The sequence below is a fragment of the Aulonocara stuartgranti genome (assembly GCF_965226115.1).
Source record: "Aulonocara stuartgranti genome assembly, chromosome: 17".
NCBI lineage: Eukaryota > Metazoa > Chordata > Actinopteri > Cichliformes > Cichlidae > Aulonocara > Aulonocara stuartgranti.
Window position 1 is genome coordinate 32,598,783 of NC_138953.1, and position 23,289 is coordinate 32,622,071.

The 23,289-nt window shown below is 40.1% G+C and overlaps 2 protein-coding genes across 2 annotated transcripts in view; both read right to left on the reverse strand.

Annotated features, from left to right (window-relative positions):
* Positions 1-7,862, reverse strand: part of atxn7l1 (ataxin 7-like 1) — a 33,277-nt gene extending 25,415 nt beyond the window's left edge. The window contains exons 1-2 of the mRNA XM_082511851.1: positions 7,625-7,862; positions 7,086-7,160 (exon numbers count right to left, since the gene is read on the reverse strand). Of these exons, the coding sequence (XP_082367977.1) occupies positions 7,086-7,160; positions 7,625-7,721 (172 nt within the window). The 5' untranslated portion in view covers positions 7,722-7,862. The remainder of the gene's footprint in view (positions 1-7,085; positions 7,161-7,624) is intronic.
* A 2,531-nt stretch (positions 7,863-10,393) lies between these two features.
* Positions 10,394-23,035, reverse strand: sypl1 (synaptophysin-like 1). The gene is made up of 6 exons (XM_082510165.1): positions 22,928-23,035; positions 22,214-22,401; positions 13,204-13,322; positions 12,905-13,109; positions 12,617-12,808; positions 10,394-12,317 (listed from the first exon to the last, which is right to left on the reverse strand). The coding sequence occupies exons 2-6, from the start codon at positions 22,283-22,285 to the stop codon at positions 12,186-12,188; spliced, it is 720 nt and encodes a 239-aa protein (XP_082366291.1). The 5' UTR covers positions 22,286-22,401; positions 22,928-23,035; the 3' UTR covers positions 10,394-12,185.
* Positions 23,036-23,289: the final 254 nt, after the last annotated feature.

Consider the following 23,289-nt stretch of genomic DNA (forward strand, 5'->3'; position numbering starts at 1 on the left):
GCTACTGAACAAGTTTAAACTTTTTAAAATTATGCAAAATTGCAAAACGCTTAGCTATGTCTGTAATAAAACCTCTGTAACGTTGCTCTGCTTCACTTCAGCAGCATCAGGTAATGTTCATATGTTCATTAATAGTTTTCTTTCGTTTTCGATCTACTACAGAATATTTTTATAAAATCGCAGGCCAGGAAAATCACCTTCATGTTTTTCTGTGTTTTATCCTCAGCTACTTTGACACAAAGGCATCTGCTGTGATGCTTACACCTTTGATAATGTGTCAGCTTTCTTTTTATAGATATAAAAATATAGAAATGTACTGATGCATGATCTGAATTATAATATTTCTGACTGTCTGAGGCAAAATTTCCACGATTCAAATTGAATCGAATCAAATCGAATCGAATCAAATTGAATCGTGGATCGAATCGATTCTAGAAATGAGTGACGATACCCAGCCCTACTTAATACATATCAGAGTCTGTGTGTGTGTGTGTGTGTGTGTGTGTGTGTGTGCGAGAGATGTATAAAAGACAAGGTTATTTAAGGTCACGGAAGGCCATATTATACACTATATGTTATGTGCAGGTGGTGCATGTGGGTTTCATTGCTGGCTAGTGTCACATTCTTCCTCGCCCTGAATGTTGCAATTATATTATTATGTTAAACATATACATGCATTTTTGCTTAAAGAGTCTCTGATGAACTTTGTTACTACCAGATGACACGTACAGGCTATGCTAACCACAGGCCTCTAGCAGGCCTGTGCTTCCTTTAACCGGTTTGCACTTGTTTGGTTTCAGAATCGTGCCAGTCGTTTTAAGATAAGATAAAGTCCCACACGTGAGACATTTTTTGGTCACGGCAGAAAGTACAAGTTAAGAGCAGTAAAAATTAAAGAAAAAAGAAAAAAAAAACAATAGAATAGAATAAGACAAGATAGAATAAAATACTATATAAAATAGAATAAAATACTTTGTTATATTGGGAAATTGCACTTGATACTATTACACATCAGGGAGACAGGGAAAGTTATCACTGTGTAGATATGTCTGTGAAGGTTCATTGTGTAGAGTTTGTGTTTAGAACCTACTGTCGCTCACTTAAGACTATACTTTTAAGCACAGACTCGCACACAAAGGAGGAGCTTATGTTTAATTCAGCAAGACAAAACCTCAAGAGACAAATGAGCTGGGGCTAATGGTGGTTCAAACATGGAACGCACATTACAGAACTAATGGGCCAGGCTAGTCTTTGTTGGATACAGGCTATATGCTACAGTTGATAAGAAAAAATAATTCAACTCTGCAGCCTAAAAATTAGAGCTTGAAGCAGTACTCACTTTATTTTAAATGTTAGCAGCAGCAAAAATCTTTGTACACAGTGCACAAATCCCCTGGCACTATTGTATATAATCACTCCTATACCGATACCAATGCAGATGTTTGAATACCCAATACTGATAACCAATATATTTTTTTATTTATTCTTATTGTTATTTATACCCTGCTTTAGCTCTCCAACACACAATGCTTGAACATTTATCCCACAGATAATTAATGCAAATTACATCTAGGACACATATATTACTGACTAATGCGAAACCTTTGTGACCTTTCCAGTTTGGCTTATCTATTTGTGGTTAAGTCAGTTCGCAAATGATGTGGTGTCTTTATTTCTGAGGTGAAACGCCAGTAAATGTGAAAAAAGTTACACGGGGCCCAGACTCATGTTGCTCAGTAATACACAGCAAAACAAAAGCATGGCTATTGCTATTAGGTCTGAGACTGAAAAATACTATGCTCAGAAATGAACTCCCCAGAACATGTCAGCCAAGCCTCATTTAAAAACTTGTTTGACGCTAATAAAAACAATTTAGTTCCATTACCGAAGCCCAAAAAAACTAAAAAGATTTTTAGAGTCACTTTTGGCTTGAGTATGACTTTTCATTCTGTCATTTGTGGTGCAGAACACGTCACTCTGGTGACTGACGGTGCCTCTGTGCATTTGCATAAAAGGTCATTACTCAATAGGTTAACATACAACATACTGAGGCTGTCATTAAGTGATTACTTCAGAGTAATCACTTAATGCTTGAAATGCTTAATAGTCACTGGGAAGCATATTTGGTGATAAAGCAGAATGAAAGCTAGGATATTGTACTATTAAGCAAATAAAACTGACCATAAATTCCAAGCAATGTCTATTCAATCTGATGAGCACTGCAATGGAAAAAAGCTCCACATCTTTTGCTCAACAGTTGCAGTAAAGTAGTCGGCAGATGCTTTGAACAAGCCCATCTGGAAGAGGAGAATATTTCCCACACACAAATCGAACCATTGCGCTTGGATTTAGGCCACAATTCAAACTCTCTTCTTCTAATGTTTGACAAACAAAGAACTCCATTTCATTCACCAACAAATAAATTATACTGTTTGCTTTTTCAAAGAATTGCTTGATTGATACCACAGTATGTTAACAGGCCAGCGGTTCTGTGTGGAAAAGCAACCTTTAAATAATGTGAGTGCTGTCAACACATTGATACGAGGTAAAAATGTAATATAAGCAACTGAAGTGAACCGTTTTTTGTTTACAAGTTGATCAGCACAGTTCGTGTCTTTCCTGTGATCGTTTTCGGAGGAAATGAGCACACGCTCTCATTATTAGGAAACTTTTGCCAAGACAACGTAAAACTATGACTCGATTTTTGTTTTCTGGCATTTCGCAAATTCCAATGTATAGAGCAACATCAAAAAACAGAGCACTTTAAAAAAAGAAAACAACAACAAAAAGGAAGTAATTCCCTCTGCAACTGCCAAGTCAAATGCAAACTAAGTGCATATTTCTTCAGTCTGAATTATGTCTGTGTGAGTGTGTGCCAACTGCCACAGTCTGCCAAATGACTGACAGGCCAAAAAAGCAGACTCCAAAAACATCACTCAGTAGTGAATGAGTATGTTTCGCGCAACTGAAGTGATCCATCATTAGTCAGTGATCAGTAAAGCTAATCAGTTTACTATTGCAAAATGAGTGTATGGAAAGAATCCTACACAATATTCATTTAAAAAAATCAAAAACAAAACAAAAGTGGTTACTAAGGAAGGGTTGGTTGACTAACAAAGTATTAAGGCAACTGTAACAAGCAGCAACTCTGCTCTGTGGATAAATCAATTAACTTATCTCTGGATCGCGTTTCCATTTTGCACCATTACCATTCCAGAGGCGGCAATGTGCGAGATTGACAAATTCAGCTTAAGTTGTTCTGTGAACAGCCTCACCAGATAATTATTGCTCCGGCACCAAAAGCTCTGATAGTATAAACAAACTGACTAGCGTTGGCAGGCAGCTAATGTTGCAGAACTTAGTCTGCACACACGCACACCCGTACAGCCAAATTCACCTCTTTTAAAAATGTCCCAGATACAAAGTTCAACATGCTGGTTAAACATTTGATTGGTGCCAACAATAAAACTGTAAAGACATAATGTCACGAAAAGTGTTTACAAATGAGCTGTGGAAAGGTTAAGTAGTAGTTTTAAACATTTTATGATTGCAACGCTACTGAAAGCCACTTCTACCTAACGGTACAGTTTAATTCAGACCATTCCTTTCGAAATTATGTGAACATTAAAAAAGTCTGGTTTAATGTAAGAGTAGGGTTGATGGTTTTACTAGAAAATCAATGTTGCCAGAGTGTATTTACAATTTACCATCCAGACTAAAACTTTAACATTTTCTAATAAAGAACAGAGGAATCAAAGTTTTTCACTTGTTTCTTTTGTGCTTACAGACTTTCATTTTGATGATGCTTCTAATCCATGGTGTTTTTTAAAGGTTATATCTCAATCTCAAGGTTAATTTTTATAGTTAATCAATGATTTATTTTCACAGTTTTCCTCTGAAATTATTAAAACCTTTATTTCTGGTTAAATATAGACTTTTTAATATTTTTGTCTTTATAAATAACATTTGCAAGCATATTTGAGCATACATCGTGTCTGTGCAATCCGGGTATGACAGGATAATAGTCCAAGGAGCTATCATTCAGTTTTCCAAAACTTTTACCACTCAACTAGCTTATACCCTACTTCTATGGCCTTATCAAACCATTTCGCACAAACTAACAACTTCCTGTCTCGGTTTCACAGCCAGTGCTCTTTTAAGGTAAATAAAGGTTCCCTTAAAGGGAATATGTAGTTTCCAGGCACCTCTTTAGTGTGCCTGGCACCAAGTAACCATTTCCTTCAACCATCTGCACTTGGGCTGAGACCTGCTGGCATCCCCAGTTCAGATGAAGCCATAAAACTGGCAGCTAAGTATCGAAGTCTCTTACTATAATACACAAAATCTCTCTGTCTGGTTTTTGTCTGCAAGACACATATCCAAGAATTGATCAACCCAGCTTTTTAATACAAGTACATCCCAGGCCTGAAACTTCTCATCTATATTAGACAATATGGCGTCATCACGATCCTAAAATGACCTATTTGTAGTGTTTATGCACTTATAAGACCTTGTAATACTATCATAACAGTAACATCTAATTCAGCAAATATTGATTATTTTTTATTGTTAGCTTTACAGTATCAGTATTACTATACATCATTAGGCATGACAGCTTCTGAAGTAAAAGTTACAATAAAAGTTACATAAATAAAAACAAATGAATTTATGGTAAAAGGGATTCTAAGGCATGAGAGTCAGTCTAGCCCACAAAAATTAAAAATAAATAAATAAATAAAGTAAATTAAAAAAAGAGACCTTTTTAACCAATATTTCATTGCTTTTTTCTCAGGCTCATGTTATTGACATTTATTACTAAAAATTAAACAATGGAAATATAAAGCCATAATGAAAAAGGACAAGCAGACCAAATAACGCAGTAGTGTGGGTATGTACTAGTTTATTTCTTTAGTCTCACTGCTTGGTAGGTTTTGTTTGCTTCACAAGTGACCCCTTCGCCCATTTATTAACCTCTTTGCAGGTGTTTAGAAACTGAGTGACTGGACTGAGTTTCTCTTGTACAAAAAGTTTTTTGTTTCCGTTTTATGAACTAAATTCAGAAATTCCTGTACGGCTGTCAGAAACTCCAGCGGCACACTTCGACATGACTCATGGCACACCACTGACCCTTGCAACAGCACATCTGGAAACAACTGTTCTTAAACTGTGACTTACCAAACTTAACTTAAAAGTTTCAAACATCAGAGGAAGCGCCACAGACAATGCACAGTATTTTATCATAGCTTATACAATATCATAAGTCACCCTGTAGGTGAGAATGCTGCAAACAGTGTTCCCATTCCAGGTAGGTTTGGTGAGGGACAATTGTTAAAGCATGCTTACAGAGATGCTAAATCATAATACAGTGTAATCAATCATTTTTTATAGCAATGAATACAGTCAAAGAACACCTACATTCACTAAATTGTCACCCAAAGCATTGCCATAATAATGTCATGTTTTAGGCGAATCCCATTTCGAATAAAGTGAGTAGTAAACTGCTATTTCAAGATGAAGGACAGCAGAGGCTGCTGGACTAATAAAACTAAGCTGATTTTGGTTGGCATTAACTCCACTGCACACAGGGAGTGAAAGAGAGACAAAAGAGACAACCATAATGACCTGCACCACACATCAGTCACTGCCAAACTGGCCTCCGTATTTAGAAATGTGCACACATGCAGATGAAGTCAAGTGGGTTAACACATAATATATGAATCAATGATGAATCACTTAGTAGTTGATGCAAATTCACAAATAAAACATTAAAGCAATGTTTCCCTGTGTTTGTGAGGCTCGTGAGACTTGTGAGGCTCGTGAGCGTGTGTCTGCATATCACTCTCAGCAGCACTCAGTGTCATGTTGCCAACAGACCAGCAATTCTGGAAACACCGCTCTAGTCTGGCTCTGAGAGAGGGGAAGAGGAGGCATGTGAGAGTGTGTTTGATAGAGTGTGTGTGTGTGTGTGTGTGTGTGTGTGTGGGAGGGGGCTTTTGGTATTTGACCAGTGAGACTGAGAAGAGTTTCCCCGGCTCTGCATGCACGTCAGTGTGCTCCTACGAGGGCTACAGCACGCTTAACCTCTCAGGGATGACTCAACTGTGTTAGTGTGCAGCGCGTGCTCCCATGGGTATTTATACATGGTGAGGTGTGAAGGAAGCCCTTTGGCTCTGTCCCTAAGGAGGGTAGCAGGGAGGCACATACTGCCTGCTCAGGGGCACGCTCTTCACATGCACAAAACCGACGGCTGCACACAAGCTAAACCAATCTAACAGATTATGAGTCACTGATTGAAACCATCACCCTCCAACACATAGATACAAATACAACAAATAATAGCCCATCACATTCAAGCATAGTTGTTTGCTGTTGATGGTTTAGGCAGTGTAAATATGTGACACAGGAAGCAAAAAATATTGATCCTATAATTTGCTATAGCTTTGCCAAGACTCTATAGATCACTTAGCAGTTTTTCAATTATATACCTTCCATAATGTTTCAATTACAAGCTCTACAAAGACATCATCAATGCAGTCTCTTCTTTTGCCTTGTTTGGGGTAAGAATATCTGATGATGGAAGATCCAGAACAACATAGTAGATTCCATTTAATTCCCTACTTTAAGGATTTCACAATTTTAGTCTATTTCAAAGTTAGAAATCGAACAAATGTGTTTATGGCTTCTCAAATCTGCAGATTTAAGCCTTTTCTTGTATTATATGCAAGTAAACAAGACTCCCCTTGCTTCTAAACTATATGTCAGTTTCAGTTAAATATCTAAATATATCTTCTTGGTCTCTAATAAATTTGTGTCGGTATTTTTTCACAATTCGAACCTTTTATTTTGAAGCGATTAATCGATCAAAGTAGAGAAAAAAATCATTTTCAGTCCCAGATTACTGTAAAACACACCTGCAATCAGAAAAACACACACACGACCTGTAAATATAAAGTACAGCAGCAGCCATGCAAGATAAATAAGATTTCTGAGAGAAGTGGTCAAAGATGGCACCATTAATGCTCCACAGCATGTGCAACAAAACAATAACAAACAACCACCGTATCTAGTAGTCTAACTTCCCTTACCTTCTCTGCGGAGCTTCACGGCTTCACCAAGGCAGTAAAGCTCTTTCTCGCTGTTATCCAAGGACGGGTCTGCGTCTGAACAAACAAAACAAGCACTTAGAAACACGCAGGGGCTTTCAGGAAACTTTGGGGGGCCCATGCGTGGAGCCCTACTGCCGCTCCTCCTGCTCCGGGGCTGGCTACCACCAGAGGATAGCATTAGCTTGCTAGCGCCTACGCTGGCTTCCTAAATCAAGTGGAGCTGTCAAAGCTAACAAACTTACAGCTGGACAGTTGGGGGATAGCATTACTGCACGCGACAACGACACAAACTCCGAGCGGTAACCGATAGCTTTGCTCGCGCGCATTTGTGCACGACTGTTAAAGCAACACATCAATATTGCATTTCGTAGTAATATTATGACAGTTACTTTGCTGCGCTCTGACAGACACCCTGCATGGTGGAGGAGCTTACTCAACTCAATCACAGACAGTTGGACCACGCACTTCCCGACAGTTTGTCCGCAAAAATAACAACGCTACCCGTCGTGCGAACTTACAGTCAACAAAACGTAATTTAGCCGCACTGACGAAGGAAGACCAAGGCTCGCAAAGGAATGTATCCGGACTTGGTATTTGGCGATCCAGTGTCGCCATTGCTCTTCCTTCTTGTTGCTTTGCTGAGAGCCGTTTTTTTCTGCCTCTCCTTCGCACGCAGCAGGCGAAAAACGAAAGAACGAGATATGCTGACGTCGTTCTCGTCAGGCTTCGGCGTTGTCCGGCAACTATCGGCGGGGGCGATTGAGGGGCTGAAAGACAGGTACAGTATGGTTATTCACGAGTTCAAAAGTTCAGCGTTGTTCAGGTAAAGCCAAAAACCCATCATCACCATTTCCATAATTTAAAGATTACACTAGGCTTCATTATAAATAAATAAATGCCTTTTTTAAAAAAGTATTTTTGCAATAGCATGTTTTAGTAATATTTGCCCTTCAAAAAGCTAAGAAAAACTATCTTCATGGGGGGAAAATATTAGAAATTACCTCGATGTATTCAGCCAATACTGCTAAATTTAAAAATCTATATTTTTAAAGTCCACCTGTCTCTCTACAGTGTTGTGAAAAGTACTCATTATGTCTGAGGTTGTCACGTTTACATGTTTCAGACAATCAAACTAAGTTAATATCAGACAATTTTTGAATATTGATATCATTTATTACAGCAGAAAAGCTATATACACAATTATTATTCAACAATTAGAAATAGACTGGGCAAAAATGACATCATGGGAGAGTTCCAAGGAGAAAACAACTGCTGAGCAAGAAGAACACAAAAAACTCTTGATAATCCCCAAGACAGCATTTCATAAAAATAACATCTCACCAAAAGGCAAAAATGGTGTTGGCAGTGTGATGGAAGTTTTTGGAGTCAAAAGTCGATTAAAATGCAGATATAAATGCTTTTCTGTGACCTTAAACAAGCTGTCCAAGTCTCATTGGCAGTTATCACAAATACTTGATTGGAGTACTTGCTGCCATGGGTGGCACAACCAGTTATTAGGTTTATGGGCCAATTACGTTTTCACTCAGGGCCTAGTAGGTTTGGATTAAAAGCTGCAAACTAAAATTAAATTAAAAGCTGAATTTTACTCAGGTTATCTTTGTCTAATATTACGATGATGTCTGGGGAAAGATCCTTGGTCTTAGTTTATTGGAGGGACAGCTCAGGTTGAGTTGAAATGGTTTGGAGATGTCAAGAGGAGGGGTGGTGGATATATTCATATATTCAGCCAAGGATGTTGAATATGGAGCTGAAAGGCAGATGGAAAAGAGGAAGACCTCAGAAAAGATTCATGCGAGAAGAGGATGCTAGGGATAGGGCCAGATGGAGGAAGATGATCTGCTGCTATGGTGAACCCTGAAGTGAGCAACCAAAAGAAGAAGAAGAAGAAATCTTTTTATGTTTTATCTCCATTCATTATTTATCCTCATCTTCTCTGAAACACAGTGAACATGTCAGGAACCTTGGCATTATTTCTGGACATTGAATTCAGTTTTGACGATCATATCAATAGGATTGCTACAACTAATGTCTATCACTTAAAATCTATATCTATGGTTAAAAAATTCTTACCTCAAACTGACTCTGAGAAATTGCTTTCATATCAAGCAGGTTCAATTATTGTAATGCTCTCTCCAAATCATTCATAGGATGATTTCAGCTCATTCAAAATGAAAAATTTGACTACACTACCCAGTAATCAAGTTACATCATTTATTCCAGTTCAATATAGAGTTACCTTTGAAATCCTTTGATTAGTTCACAAAGCTCTCAATGCTTTCACCCTCAATTATATACCCGAACACTAATAGCTCAATACAATAGGCTTGTGCAGGTTGAGCTCATGGCATTACAATGACCTCTTGTGGTTAAAAAGAGAAGCTGCATTCACTGTGCAAAGAAGTACCAAACAATCGACTGGTGTACTTTTAAAACATTAATAATATCTTCTGAAGTAAATCATGTTTTTACTTATAAATGATTTTGGATGATCTCAGAGATGAGGTGCTCTTTGTGAGTTTATTTTAAGGTGTGTGTATATATATATATATATATACACACACACATTTTTTGCCAAAGAAAAATAAATCACGATTGTGTCCCTTTTCTCACAATATGTTTGTCGTTTCCAGTATGACAGCGATGATTAGGGATTAAGTACTCTCTGTTACACTTCCACTCCCACTTGATTGCAAATCGGTCTTGTGTTCTGAAACCTGAACAGAACAAATGGATTCAGATCACACACAACATACAGTCATCTTTTTAGGCAAATCAGAGGGGGCGTGAGAAAGACAGAGAATGGCGGAGATTACAAGGAAATGACAGCTCAGAAATGAGGGCAAGGAAATTGACTTGATTAGTTTACGCTGATGTGTCAATCAGATGAGATACAGACACAAGCACCGAGTCTGTGCATTCTTACATTATAATCTGTGCTTAAACACAATCCTTCCTGTCTTGCTTCCTGACACACACACACAAAAGATGACTCAGTCACAGTGTTGTGTTTATTTCCCCACATCGAGGTCCAACGGCCGATCAGAAGGTCACAGGACAATATAGGAAACACAGAGTGCTATTTTTACACTCAGCAGAGGACACGCTACTGGTTTTGTGTTACATGCTACTGGTTTTGTGGGGGGGGGGTTTCTTATATAACAAAAACTTTAGTGACACAAAAGTGAAATAGTTCTTTTATTTTAAAAGGCTTCTCTTGTGGGAATGAATGTAGGCTTGCATTCATACAAAGACTAAAAGAAACGTCCTCATTTTTTTGTTTTTTTATTGGAAAAAAGTACATCCAAATTGTGCATGTGACAGAGTGCATTGCATAAGAAAAATTGGCAGGTTAAATGTAAAGGAATCATTAAAAAAAAGAAGAAGCTATAGCTGATTACAGGAGTGCAGTGGCATAACCAGTACACCAGACACTTGCTGTTTCACTGAACTTTAAAGTTAAAGGAATAGAAGGAATGAAACCACCCTACACAGAGACAGTCAAAACACAATAGAAAGGACAAGGAGAAAAAATAATAATAATCAAAAAACACATCTGGATATACTGAAAATGAGAAATGATACAAAAATACGACACAGTACTTAAAACACAATACCAGCTCACCATTTGGTCTGGGGAAAAAAAACCAAAACAACTATGGAGAACAGGATGGACTAGTTTAAACAACGGCACAATAACAGGCTTAAAAATCACATAAGAGATATGTAGGAAGCTTAAACCAGGATAAAAGAAAATAGCGCTTTGGCTGAATATTTTCGCTGCAAAAAGTGATGAAATTAACAAGAAAGTTGAAAATGCTTTAACTGGTACCTTTGAAGAAAAGTGTGACTGCACTGCATTTGGATTAAAGAAAGCAACTCTCAAGTATTCTTCATGGATTTATGCTCACAGTGCTTAAAGAGACAATTCACATCAAAAATCAAATTTACATATTTGCTTAGCTGACTGACACCGTGACAGGATGTAAACAGACAGGTTGTGCCCTGTTTGTTGGACACATGGTAGTACGCCTGGGGAAAAAAATGTATATTTGATTTTGAGGGTGAATTGTTCCTTTAATGCAACATTGATAAAATCACACAAGCACCTCATCAGTGCAAAATAAAAAGGTCCTAGACTACAGTTATTTTAACCTTGGAAATAAACTAGGTCAGGCTGCTTGCCTGTTTTTTACAAAGAAAAATCCGTAAGGATAAATGGTTGGCATGAGTCGAGTTTCATAGAGACTTCAGTGATTCCCTCTTTCTGACACTAGATGGTATGAGGGAGTCAGTTAACTGATGTAAAAGAAATGGTTTTGGAATGAGGCATATCTTTTTAATCTACAAATATTTTTGAAAAATGTGCAAATACAAGGCAAAATGTATATTACATTTTGCAATATCGATCACACTCACTTTTGTAAATAAACACATTTAGTTACGGTTAACAAGGAGTCATAAAATGTGCTTTTCACACTGCCCTTAAAGCAGATGATCTTAGATCTTAGAAAATAAAATGTCCAAGTGTGGTGTCACAGAGAAAGGGCTGAGCACCTTATGTTCATCTGTGTAAAAATAAGTGTAATAAACCTCATAAACTCCAATACTTCTATGAAGACCAAATCAGGTCATAGGATTCGATCAGCGGCGCATTTAAAAGGATTTGGCATGCTTGTTGCATTGGTGCTGCTATTGTGTGTGGATGGCTTCTTGTCTACCACCTGATACCACATCAGGTCATATTGGGTTACAAAACACCAATGCAAATCTGTACTGCTGCAAAACTTAACTGCAGTCAGCAGTTTAATATGAGCTACCCATTGATCCTTCACTTTGTGTGTCTTCATCACTTTCACAGAGTATTTGTGTGTGTGTGTTTATGTGTTAAAATCTCTTCATTTCTCCACGTGTACTTAACATGCACGCATACTTTTTGTATGTGTATGTGTGTGTATATGTATGTGTGTGCGTGCGTGCGTGCACTTAAGGGTGATTTTCTGTATGTGGCATGTGCATGTTTTCTGTGTTTTGTACTGAGTCTTTGTGTGTATCTGTATGTTAGATTGGCGCAGGGACCTGGTGCCTTCCTGGTCCAGGTTGGGATGAAAATTTCCGGGAGTGCCAGCGAGTCTCTTTGTACACAAACCAAGCATTGAACGCCCACACAAGCATGTTAAGGTAGCCAAACACCTGGATAATATAGACAAAAAAATAATCATTAGAAATATTTTTTTTATATCAATGCAATATTTAGTAATGTTAAAACCAATATTTTTTTAGCTTTCAAACACACAAAGCAGAAACAGATTTCCCGAACATTTGTTGCCATTCCAAACATGCCCTCTGGTGGACAAACGATGAAACATCAATCAAAGGTGCTGCTCCTGTCTATTCTATGCTTTACACATTTTCATTTATTGGCACTTATAAATGCTGATAATCATATATCAGCAAACAGTTAATATCAGCTGATTATTATTTCATCTCACCACAGATATATTGAGGGTCCGCATGTTAGCAAACTCCGTGACCTCACAGGTGATGTTGCTACCCTTACAGAGTGCCAGCGTGCCACTGATGCCTTCAGTGTCTGTGGCACTCTTTACATTCTGCAGGCCTTTAGCCCAGGCGGATGAACACACCAGCCACAGGAAAACCAGGATCGCTGTGATCACAAAGTCCTGGAGAGGAGGGTAAATACATGAACAATTTCAATACATTTCAAATCAGGCCTTGCATCAACTGGGACGATTACAGGAGGCAAGATCAAGACTCACAAAAATGGGTCCAAAGTCAGAGTCCTTGTAGACGTGCATGTAGCCTAAATACACCAGCAGAGCTGCCATGCTGTAAAGGAAGCAGACAATGCCAACACCTACAAAGAACTCCGCCGAGGAGGCCGAGTCTCCCATCATGTGTGTTGTAGTGACAGAGTGGTTACAAAGAGTCGTATTTTTATCAATGAGCGGGAACTGGCTTAACCTGGGAATGATACAGAATAGACAGAATAAATGGGTAATTTCTTATATAATTAACTTAAACTGTACGTGAAAATTAAATATGTTGAAATGCTCACCTAAATGGGTATTGATACATGGCATTGAGAGTTTCATTACTGCCATCGCCACAGAGGATAGATATGACGTTCTTCCCTGAAAATCCACCGCAGCAGCCAAAAGCAAATATGGCTGTGAGCTGTTTGGACAGTAAGAAGATAGTGGCATGAGAAAAAAGTTATTAATAACATCAAAACCAGGAAAGCATAGGCTCTGGAGAATTTCTAAGTGGTGGGATTATGATCAGCATGTTCAATATAAAGAATTGCCTGAAAAAATACAACAACTGAGCAATTTTTACAGGATCATAAAAGAAGAGTTTCAAGAATTTGAAAGAGAGGATCAAATATTGGGTCAGTGACTTTCTATTTGCCATTGAAAAAAGATACAGAAAAAAACATGACAGCACAAATCAAGTATTTCCTTTAAAGAACCACATCATTTTTTCAAAACGTAAAAATGTGACTTGCATGGTTTCACTAATCCTGCCACTCAGCTCTTAAATTCTTTCTTGCAGAAAAGCATCTGATTCAGCCTGCTGACCATGTGATACTAATGCTCCCCTTTAAACCAACACAAACAGAATTCTTTTAGTGAGGGTGGCTGCCACTCAGCTCAACCTTTAAACAAGGTTAACCAGTGATAATAGAAATCACTGAGCAGCATGATGGGTAACAATGATTTCAAGTGAAAATAGGCACCATGTGTCGCGGAAAGCTTTGTATTTTAGTGCAATAAATAAATAGCTCTTAGATTTATGACTTTTAGATTTTTGACTGCCCTGTGACCACTAATGTTGCATTTAACAGTTAATATGGTGAAGATCACAGCAAATAGAGGCTTCCATGTTTGCACATCTAGCAGACATGCTGCAACGATATGCAATAGTAACTTACATTTGGAATTCTGTATCTGGCTACACGGTAATCTTGAAGTAAAGTTCAATTTCCTTTTTCCTCTGTTTTGGTCTCCACCGACTATTTATGGAAATCTGTGGGTCTTTCTTTGGCTAATAAATATTACACTAAAATTATTATCTAGTTACTAACTTTGCTTGTCTCTTGTGGTAATCTTATATGCAACCATATTTTTGTCCTAAGCTACTTTAAACTATCTCTTGGGAATGCCTTGGTGTCCCCCTGGAAGAGCTGGAGGTGGCAGAGCATTGGGGTGTCTGGGTACTTCTGATTAGGCTGCTGCCCCCACAAGAAGGATGATTTTGTAAAAGGCTGTAAATAAATGATGACAGTGGCTTTTCATGTCTTTAAAAAAAGGGTAATTGAGGAAGCATTTATTTACTCAAATGCTAGTTTCCAGCCTTTTCAAATACAGGACAATGTTAATTCTGTAAGTGCAGTCCCATTGGGTGCGAAATAGGAGATAAAGCAGGGTAGAGTGTTTTTTAGTTACAGTGGTCCCTTGCTATAATGCGGTTCATCTTTCGCGGTCTCGCTGTTTCACAGATTTATTTTTTTTTGGTGCAATTTTTGCATGTTTTTTTTTCTTTCAGCGCATTGTGTTCTGTGTCCTGATTGGCTGTAGACCATTGTCAATCAATCTCGTGCCGTGTCTCCTGTACAGTACAGAATGCGTTCAGTTTGTCAAGTTGACATAAATCTTTGATCGCTAGTAGTTTGACTCTGAAGAGCTGTACTGTATGTTTGTAACTTTTCTCCCCAACGAACACAACAATGTCGACGAAACGTTTTGCACCCTCAAAGGCAACCGCGGGTGCCTTTGGTTACATTCTATAATACTGGACTTATTTTTTTAATTAAACAACTACAATAGAATGATACACAAAAGCCTGCTGCTTCAGGTATGCAACTCACTCTTTGATCTCTTTTATACCATGTTTTCAAACCCTTTAAATCCATAATTTAGTCCAGATGAGTTTGCAAGCAGGAGGCATAGTACCATTAGCTAAACTAAACTGAGACCAGTGTTGTAACATTGCTTCACAGCCCAGCTAGCTCATATGGCAGAGCATGAGACTCTTAATCTCGGGGTCATGGGTTCAAGCCCCATGTTTAAATAATTGAGTGACAAAGAAAGGGAAGAATTAGTTCTTGCTTCCACTATGAGACTCAAAGCTATGTTGCTGTCAGGCAGTTTATCACTATGTTGATATTTTTCTATGACTATAATGAGAGAATGAATTGGAATGGAATGAATGGAATAAATTCTAGCTGACAAAGACAGGCATGTCAACATTTCCATTTTCCCTCAATCACGTTTCGTATTGATCATCAATACAACCCCAGAAGAGAGAAGGGCTAAAGTTAGAATTGTTTGCTTGTTTTTGTAATGTCAATCTTGACTTAGATGACACTGTCAGCTAGCTTGTCAGGATGGCCGAGCGGTCTAGGGCGCCAGACTCAAGGATAGATACCGTCCACAAAAAAAGGGACTTCTGGTCTCCAAATGGAGGCGTGGGTTCAAATCCCACTCCTGACAAAATTTTTACTCTCCAATTTCAATCAAGCTGTTTGATTACAACTCATGGAATGATTGACTCTTCTTAAAATGAATCATCAGCTCCTTTGTTTCATGGAGTTTGAGAGGTTTTCTGTCCACCACAATGCAACAATGTTGATTTCCTCCTGAAGATGGAGGCGTAGTCTGCAAACATCAACACAGGTTTCTTTCCATGTCTGTGAAAGCAGTCAAGGGTGCACAGAGTGAACAGGAAGAGGGCTGAGCATACAACCCTGAGGGGGTGGAGGAGGTTTAACTGCCTGTGCAAACTGTCTGAAGTCTGTTTGTGAAGACATCCAACTGCAAAGTGTGATACTTAACTAGAATGTGCCACTTATTTCCATGGAGAAACATGGACGAATGCTTAGCTAAAATCAGCAAAAGGATTTTTGGAGGGAAATGGCATACTCTGTGAATTTGTTGAGTTTTGAATGAAAACGGAGCCCAGCTTCTGTAAATATGTAGGCACAGTAGTTTCTGATTTCAATCTGTTCAGTGATTCTGAGTCTTATTCATTTTATATCCCTGCTACAGAAAACTGACCATAATTAGAAAGGATAGAGAATAATGTTAGATTAACTCTTATACCAGCCCTCTACATCCTTAGTCACAGCAAAGTGAAAAATACATTGAGATTGTGCAAGTCTTTAGGTGTAGTTGTGATGTCATGAGTCCTTTTGACAGCTGTCAGGATGGATGAGTGGTCTAAGGTGCCAGACTCAAGGATTCACTCCTTCCTCATGAAAGGGACTTCTGGTCTCCAAATGGAGGCGTGGGTTCAAATCCCACTCCTGCCATGCCCTTTTTCTTCTCACATTTAATTTACGTTTATAAAACTTTGTGAGTAAAAACATATTGAAAAAGGTTCATCAGCTCTACTAATCTACATCAAATTGCTTTCTTTTAGCTGAAATCAGTAGTCAGATCCTTAGTTTTGTTTTCTGTTAAGCAGTAGGTTGTTTTCTGTGCTCTGTACTACAAATTGCTGATTTCCTCCTGATACAAAGTCTCATTATTGTCACTCTGGATGATGTAGTACATAAACCTTCCCAACAGGTTTCTTTTCTGGGTGCCCCATGATTCTCTGAGTGTGCAGTGCCCTCAATTTCTAACTCACATCCACACCTTCACGTGGCCGCCAGAGACATTGATGAATACACAGACTCAGTCTGTGGATTTATCAGGAAATGCGTGGAAGATGTCGTCCCATCCAGAACAGTCAAATCCTTCCCAAATCAAAAACCCTGGATTAACGGAGATGTTCGCGCGGCACTGGCGGCACGGAACACCGCCTTTGCCTCCGCGAACACATCGGACTACAAACACGCACATTACCAACTCCGGAAGACGATCAAAGCAGCCAAACGTGAGTACAGGGACAGGGTGGAACAACAGTTTGACAACCCTCGGAGTATGTGGCAGGGACTAAACACGATCACAGACTTTAGAGGGAAAACCAGCACACCGCAGACCACGGCCTCTCTGTGTGAGGATCTAAACGTATTCTACGCTAGATTCGACACAGCGAACACCATGAGACCGGACAGTGTGCGCACCGCGGATGACGTCAGTGCGCACACTGTGTCTGAGGAGGATGTGCGGAAGTGCTTCAGGAAGGTGAACGCACGCAAAGCTACTGGTCCGGACGGGATTCCCGGCCGCGTCCTCAGGTCATGCGCGGCTCAGCTGGCTGGAGTGTTCACACACATCTTCAACCTTTCCCTCTCTCTGTCTGTAGTCCCAGCCTGCTTCAAAATGGCCACCATCGTCCCTGTACCCAAATCCTCCACCATCTCCTCATTGAATGACTGGCGACCTGTAGCCCTGACCCCCATCGTAAGCAAATGCTTCGAGAAGCTGGTCAGGGACTTGATCTGCTCTGCACTACCCGACTCACTGGACCCTCTACAGTTTGCATACCGCCACAACAGGTCCACTGATGATGCCATAGCCCTGACACTACACACTGCCCTGTCACACCTGGAGAAGAGAGACACGTATGTGAGAATGCTGTTTGTAGATTACAGCTCAGCATTCAATACCATCGTTCCCTCGAAGCTGGACAGGAAACTGCAGGATCTAGGACTGAGCAGCTCCCTCTGCAGCTGGATCCTTAGCTTCCTGTCTGACAGACGCCAGGTGGTCAGACTGGGCAGCATCACCTCATCCCCCATCACACTGAACACTGGTGCTCCACAGGGGTGTGTACTGAGCCCTCTCCTATACTCACTCTACACCTACGACTGCACAGCCACTAACAGCTCCAACATCATTGTGAAGTTTGCGGACGACACTACAGTGGTGGGTCTTATCACCAACGGTGATAAGACGGCTTACAGGGAGGAGGTCAGCGCCCTGACCCACTGGTGTCAAGACAACCATCTCACCCTCAACGTCGCAAAGACAAAGGAGTTGATAGTGGACTTCCGGAGGTGCAGAGAAGTACACACCCCCATCACCATCAACGGCGCTGCTGTGGAGAGAGTGAGCAGCTTCCGGTTCCTTGGCGTACACCTGGCTGAGGATCTTACGTGGTCAGTACACACAAACAAAACAGTGAAGAAGGCGCAGCAGTGCCTCTTCTTTCTCAGGAGACTGAAAAGATTCGGCATGAGCCCCCGCATCCTCAGGACCTTCTATCACTGTGCCATTGAGAGCATCCTCACTGGATGCATCACCACCTGGTATGGCAACAGCACCGCCTACAACTGCAAAGCTCTCCAGCGAGTAGTGCGGTGCTCTGAACGGATAATTGGAGGTGAGCTTCCCTCCCTCCAAGACATCTACAGGAAGCGCTGCCTGAGGAAAGCGGGGAGGATCATCAAGGACTCCAGTCACCCCAGCCATAAACTGTTCAGACTGCTTCCATCAGGAAGGAGGTTCTGCAGCATCCGGTCCCGTACCAGCAGACTGAGAGACAGCTTTTTCCATCAGGCCATCAGACTGCTGAACACGTCATAGACACCTCAGCTTCACTACTGGAACTTCAACATTATGCACTCCACACTGTATATAAATGCCACTTGTTTTGCACATATTCAACTCTGTATATTTTATATATTTTATTATTATTATTATTATTATTTTTATTTTTATTTATTTTATTTTTTTTTTTACTATTTAATTTGTAAAAATGTGTATACACACACACACACACACACACACACACACACACACACACACACGTAGGAAAATATTTAGTATACACATCCAGAAATGCATACACTATTATATATTGTACATATATTTATTAGTTTCAGGTTGGCCATTCTTGTATTTTGCTCGTTTGTGTTGTTGTGTTTGCACATCTCTGTTGCTTGTGGGGCTCGCACACAAGAATTTCACTCGCATGTGCTGTGCCAGTGTGCCTGCACATGTGATGTGACAATAAAAAGTGATTTGATTTGATTTGTGATTTGACCTTGCTTGTTTACTGTGAAGTTGCACTTAAATATATTCTAAGGGGAGGGATGTTCAGTTTTTTAATGATTTATAGCAGGGGTAGGGAACTCCAGGCCTCGAGAGCCAGTGCCCTGCAGGTTTTAGATGTGTCCTTGATACAACACAGCTGATTTAAATGGCTAAACGACCTCCTCAACATGTCTTGAAGTTCTCCAGAGACCTGGTAATGAACTAATCATTTGATTCAGGTGTGCTGACCCAGGGTGAGATCTAAAACCTGCAGGCTCTCGAGGCCTGGAATTCCCTACCCCTGATTTATAGCCTGCATGTATTTAATTAGCATCCCATTTAGTTACAGATGCAGTTTGCTAACCCTCTTGATCATAGATGTTCATCAACATGCTTCCTTGGACTATGAGGATTTTTTTAAATAAATGCTTTTTAAAGACCAAACAATCCATTCGTTTTCTTCCACTTATCAAATTCAGGATAAGCAGATGAAGCTACAGCACTCTGAGAACCCAAAGAAGCAGAACATGACATGAAACAAACTGAGGTTCTTTCCCCCACCATCACCAAATTAATAATACCTGAGATAAAGGTGGATGTGAACTGGCTCTGTATCTCCTTGTACAGGGAGTCTACAGACTGAAGGCCAGGAAGTGGTTTGCATCATGAAAACAAAGAAATGGCCTTTGAGCCCATAGAGAATGTTTCCTTATACAGAAAAACATACAAAAAAATCGGCCCATTTAGGAGGACACACCAACTAAAACCTTTACAATACTTCAAACTCACTTCCTGAATTCTGTTTTGTCAGCAAAACTGTATCACACACGGTCACGCTGCAAAGTGCTTTCAACGGGGGCAGCTGTCCTTTAACGCTTTATGTACACCACAAACCCCCACACCTCTAGACTTCTCTCCAGATGTTTCTCCAGATGTCACTGACTGCCACTTCCTGTTTTTTTTTCTCTTTTTTTCTTGGCTAAAATTACATACTTCTCTCAAATTGTCTCTGCCTTTATGAACTACTGCAAGGGCCAGCATAGCCCAAACACACATTGGCATCTTCTTAAAACACTGTGACTCTCTAAAAACTGTGGCAACACAGCAATACCTTATCAGTCCTTAGTCTCCATTTGTTTGGCATCCAAAACATCTGCAAACCCCTCAGTGCCAAATTATGGACATTCCTGAAACTAGAGCTCATAATCGAGCTGTGAGGGAGAATAAACAATCCACACACACAGCACCTATTCATAATACGCAGAAGAAGCTACCATTTATTTGTTTTTTTGTATGTTATAAAAACGACCTGAACTGATAAGGAAAGAGAATTAAGTGCTTGCAGAAGGAGGGGTCTGTACTTTGACAAGCTGTTAAGGAAAGACAAATTTCCCAAAAAGTTAGAAACGTTGGCAGAAAAGCAGTATAATCAGCACTTCATTTCTCACACAGTAGTCGCAGAGCTCTGGTCAGTCTGACCACGAATCCCAAATCCACTTGAGTGTGTGCACGCCTACTCGTGTCACTGTGTTTCCCTCCAGAGGCCCTGCACAAACTGGCTCTCCATATTTAGCCAGAGAAATGTGGTGGAGTCACGAGTCCATAAAGAGAGAAAAAACGCTTTATTATCATTCTTATTAAACAACGATGAGGGAATGGGGGCATCCTTGTAGCGTTTGTTATGCTGAAGACTCCTCCCTGTGTCCTACTGTGTGGGAGATAACATCTTGGGTGGTACGACTGTTCAGGACGTGCCAGATATGAGTACAAATAAAGTGGCATTTGATTCAATAAACAATTTATAAGGGAGATGAATTCTGGATAAAAAACAAAACCTGTTTGATAACCTTCAGTTTTCATGTTACATTAAATTTTGTTCTTAGATCTACTGAACGTGCTATCACCTGAAGGCAGGATACTTTCTGTAGGCTGTCTGTAGGATTGTGTGTTTAAGAGTTTGCGGGGGATGCACACACACACACACACACACACACACACACACACACACACACACACACACACACACACACACACTAATTCCATGTTAAAAATATCTTTTAGTGGGAAAAATTTGGTTAGGATGTAGTGTTTGTCACAAAAAGTGTATCCATCCATTCTTTGTTGCTTATCAGAGTCTGGATTGTAGAGTCCAAGTCCAGGAAGATGCCCCAGCCAACTCCTTCAGCTCTTCCGGAGATTGGTCAGTGGGGGGGCATTCCAAAGTCAACCAAGAGATGTAATCTTTCCCGCTTGTCCTAGGAGCTCCTCCCAGTAGGACGTGCCCAGAACACCTTTCACAGAATAACCTTCATATTGTGTCCATGTCCTCTCCTGGACTATTAGCACCATCATGTCGGTTAAACCTCTTTATTATTGTGTGAATACCTGCACACGTTTCATCATCTAGCCCCACGTAAATGAGAAATGACTTTGTGTTGTATAAAACCAACACTTTCTGAGTCAGATGACTGAGTGTTACTGTTGCCATAAAGCTCTTCCAGCCTGTGTGTGTTATGAAAAAATAGAACAGCTGAGGGAAAGCGTTGCCGGGCTGGATTCCTGACCCAGTTATGCAGAGAACAACTGATCGCTGGACTTTCCGCAAGAAATCTCCTGCATGTTTAAGTGAGTGTACGTGTAACTGAAACGTTTCAGCCACAAGCAGTCACTCGGAGGTGAATTATTGGTAAAAGATGCATTAATATGTAACTGTGTTGTCTGAAGGGCAGGCAAGTCCAGCTGCACTAATCTGCACCACTTCAGCAGACTTTCTTGTGTCCTAGAAAAATGCTGTACACATTTGTCTAGAGGCCTTACATTATTTCATTCTAACCATATTAGTGCTTTTATCTTATTTCTTCTAGTGTTATAATGAACAACAATTAACCTTACACATATATATACGTTCTTCTTGGCTTAAATTCAAACCTCAACCAATGTTTAATCAAGTTGTAGTCATGCTTTTGAGGCTTAATCTAATAATCTGCTATAACGTTCTAACTAGTGTTTTTCTTTCTTCTGTAGGGAGAAGGGGAAACCCAAGAATCAAGGAAGAACTGGACCTCCCTGTCCTGTGGGTAGGACCCACACTCTCCCTGAAAACTCAGAAAATACGCGTACAATAGTTTGCGTCCAACTTACCCACTCCACCAGTTTGACGAAGCCGAGGGGCTCCTTCAGGGGCGACAGGTTTAGTCGAAATCCGGTCATCATGATTGTGCTTTTCTGATCCAAAATCTTTATCCAGCTGTTTCTAAGCTGTGGATGTTGCTCCAACAAGGGAAGGAAAAGGGGGAGTAGACAGAGTGACGTGGTCTCTACTGCTAACGCTGCAAAAAAACAGGGAGCAGATTCAGTTTTACAATCCAACTTCTCATCCCACCAAAAAGGAGATCCAGTGTCTCTAGCGTGGAAGATAAAACGTTCCACTCGTTTAATAATCTTTTAAAAAAAACAAATATTAATTTGAATGTCCTTATTCGTCATCTTTTTTTTTCTTTTTCTTTTTTTAAATTTCCAGTGTAGATCCGCTCTGCGCTGGTGCTGATGCTCAGATGGAGCGGATACGCGCGTAAAGAGTGCCAAAACTCGCTTTGCCTTTGATCAGAACGCGTGCCGTGTATTTGGTTACAGGAAAATCATGGCTAAAACAAAAGAGAAAACCTTTTTAGTTTGGGGGGGGTTTTTTTGTTGTTGAGAGAAGCGTACTTTCCCCCGAGCCAGGTAAAATAAAAAAAATAAAAACCGCAAAGACAACTTGGAAAACCCTACAGCTGCGAGATAAGTACCGGGGTTTTACCGCAGAAAACCCATGCAAATTCACACCAGGAGGCACGAAAGTTATCGTTAACTCACTTCTGAGTGCCAAAAAGTATCGAAAGTGTCCTATTGGGTTCTCACTGGATCCATTCTCCAAAAAGCTGCCGCCCCTTGCGCCGTTTGCACCAACTGTGCACCGCCCCTTTAGTGCTGACTGGGTCATATGACTCTTAGCAAAGTGCAAGGGAAGAATTCTTGACATTTATTTACTATTAAGGATGCGGTGCAAGGACCAGTTAAAATAAAGGGATATTACGCCACATTTTCCACAGCAAGATTCAAATCTAAGGCGTTCAGCACATGTTTGGAATCACTGGACAAAAGCAATCAATTTCTCATCATATCATATCAAGTGATCTGGGAGGTGACTAGACTCTTGCACCTCATCTCAGATCACT

Coding starts and splice junctions, on each gene's coding strand:
- sypl1 (XM_082510165.1), bottom strand. CDS start 22,285: ATGATGACCGGATTTCGACTAAACCTGTCGCCCCTGAAGGAGCCCCTC. Junction 13,110..13,203: donor ATGTATCAATACCCATTTAG/GTGAGCATTTCA, acceptor TATCATTCCCAG/GTTAAGCCAGTTCCCGCTCA. Junction 12,809..12,904: donor CTGACTTTGGACCCATTTTT/GTGAGTCTTGAT, acceptor CCTCCTCTCCAG/GACTTTGTGATCACAGCGAT.